General features: G+C 66.8%; 1 protein-coding gene across 1 annotated transcript in view; it reads left to right on the top strand.

Annotated features, from left to right (window-relative positions):
• Nucleotides 1-1,776, top strand: part of LOC105001803 (neurogenic locus notch homolog protein 1-like) — a gene marked incomplete at its 5' end in the record, with an annotated part of 18,401 nt that overhangs the window by 9,357 nt on the left and 7,268 nt on the right. Inside the window, 3 exon segments of the mRNA XM_010858222.1 lie at nt 284-418; nt 627-656; nt 1,493-1,705. Coding sequence (XP_010856524.1) covers nt 284-418; nt 627-656; nt 1,493-1,705 — 378 coding nt within the window.

Here is a 1,776-nt window from a genome sequence, read left to right as displayed (position 1 = left end):
TGGCCTTGTCTGCATGCCTCTGCAGGCACCCCAAAGGCCCTGCTCTGTGCTCCGAGCCTCAGGCCTGGCTGCGTTAGGGCCTTGCCCTGCAGGTGTCTTTGCTCATAAAATAACCAGGTGCCTGGGAGAAAATTTGAGCACAAGCAAGTCCCTACTTGGGGGACCTGCCTGGGAGGTGGCCCCCTTGGCGGGGGAGCTGGGCCTGGTCTGTCAGCCTCCCCGCCTGCTGTTCAGGCTGCCCTGGAGGTAGGGGGGCCAGGCTGCCCTCCCCATTGCTGGCCAGGCCTGAGGGAGTCCTTTGATGGCGGGCCCTCTTTGTGTGGGGAAACAAGGAGCCCTGTGTTCCTGCTGAGAGTGGCGGGAGACGGGTCCCTGGCATCTCAGCTGCTGCCATTGGCCCGGCCGGGGGAGGTGGGATGTGGGTCCCCTCCTGAGGAGAGATTTGGCAAGTACTAAAAAATGGAAGTCACACGCGCTCAGGCCACCAGGCCCCCTGGGGATGGGGCAGGGGGTGCTGCCGTTGGGGATGGTCCTGAGAGGCCCCCATAGGCAGGGGTGGGGCCCGTGACTGCGGTTCTCACGACACCGGCGGCCTGTGGTCCGAGCAGTGTTTTCTTTGACCGAAGCTGGGGACCTGGACTTTCTCTCCTCGGCCGGTGAGGAAACGCCCCCCTCCCGGTGGCCGCCCAGGGCACACCCGAGTCCCTTTCGGACACGCTGCCATCGGGGTTGGCGGCCGGCGGGGAGGAGCCGGCCTGTGCTGACCCGCTTCCCGTCCGCCCGCTTCCTGCTTCCCTCTGCACAATTGTCGGAAACCCTGGCGAATTTCCTGCCGGCTGGGGTCACTGTGGAAACCGATAGAATGAAAGGCCCGGGCCGGTCACCCCCGCGGGCCGGGGAGATAATGGGCGGCTGGGAAGATAACGCTTCCTCGCGGGCTCGGGACACAGCCCCGTGGGCCGTAAACAGGAAACCCCGCATTGGGCTCTCAGGGAGGAAAGGTCACCCAGAGTGCCGGGGTCCAGGCAGACTCCCGCTCCCACCCGGGGTCCTGACGCCGTGTCCTGTGCTCCCCTGATAAGCAGCCATGCTGAGGGCTGAGGCTGGCACGTTCCCTGCAGTCACAGCCTTTGCTCAGGGGCCTCCCAAGATGGGCACTAGCCGCCCAAGGCACCAAACCCCTGGAATCAGCTCCCAGGCCACTGGCTCAGCGCAGGGCCCTTTGCCACCAGCAGGGCATGAGGCTGGGAGCCAGTCCAGGGCCCCTGTGACGTTGTGTGTGGGGGGGTTGTCAGGCCCGGCCCAGCCCTTGCTCCTGGCACTATCGGGGGCTGGGGCCCAGGCCATTCCCCCAGCCTGTGGGGGCCCAAGTGTTCCCCTGGTTCACATTCAGGCACTCACACAGCCAGGGGCCCGGTGCCCCGCTGTGTGTACCCCCCGCCCCCCACGCAGGGCAACCAGACGTGCTTGGACGGTAGAACCCCCTGTTGATGGTGGCTGCCGTGGCCTCTGTCAGGATGTGCCCAGGGCGTTGACCTCTGGCTGGGGCTCCTGGGGGGCTCACCACCCTGCCTGTCCCTCCCAGGGGCCACGTGTGAGGTGGTGCTGGCCCCATGTGCCCCCGGGCCCTGCAGAAACGGTGGTGAGTGTCGGGAGTCAGAGGACTACGAGAGCTTCTCCTGTGCCTGCCCCGCGGGCTGGCAGGGTGAGTCCGGGGGTGGTGGGACAAAGGGAGGCTCGGAGAGGCTCAGGGGCCACGGGCTGGCAGGGGGAGTC

Source organism: Bison bison, unplaced genomic scaffold (assembly GCF_000754665.1).
Source record: "Bison bison bison isolate TAMUID 2011002044 unplaced genomic scaffold, Bison_UMD1.0 scf7180017855184, whole genome shotgun sequence".
NCBI lineage: Eukaryota > Metazoa > Chordata > Mammalia > Artiodactyla > Bovidae > Bison > Bison bison.
The sequence above is the reverse complement of the archived record's forward strand: the minus strand, read 5'-3'. Positions and strand labels throughout refer to the sequence as shown.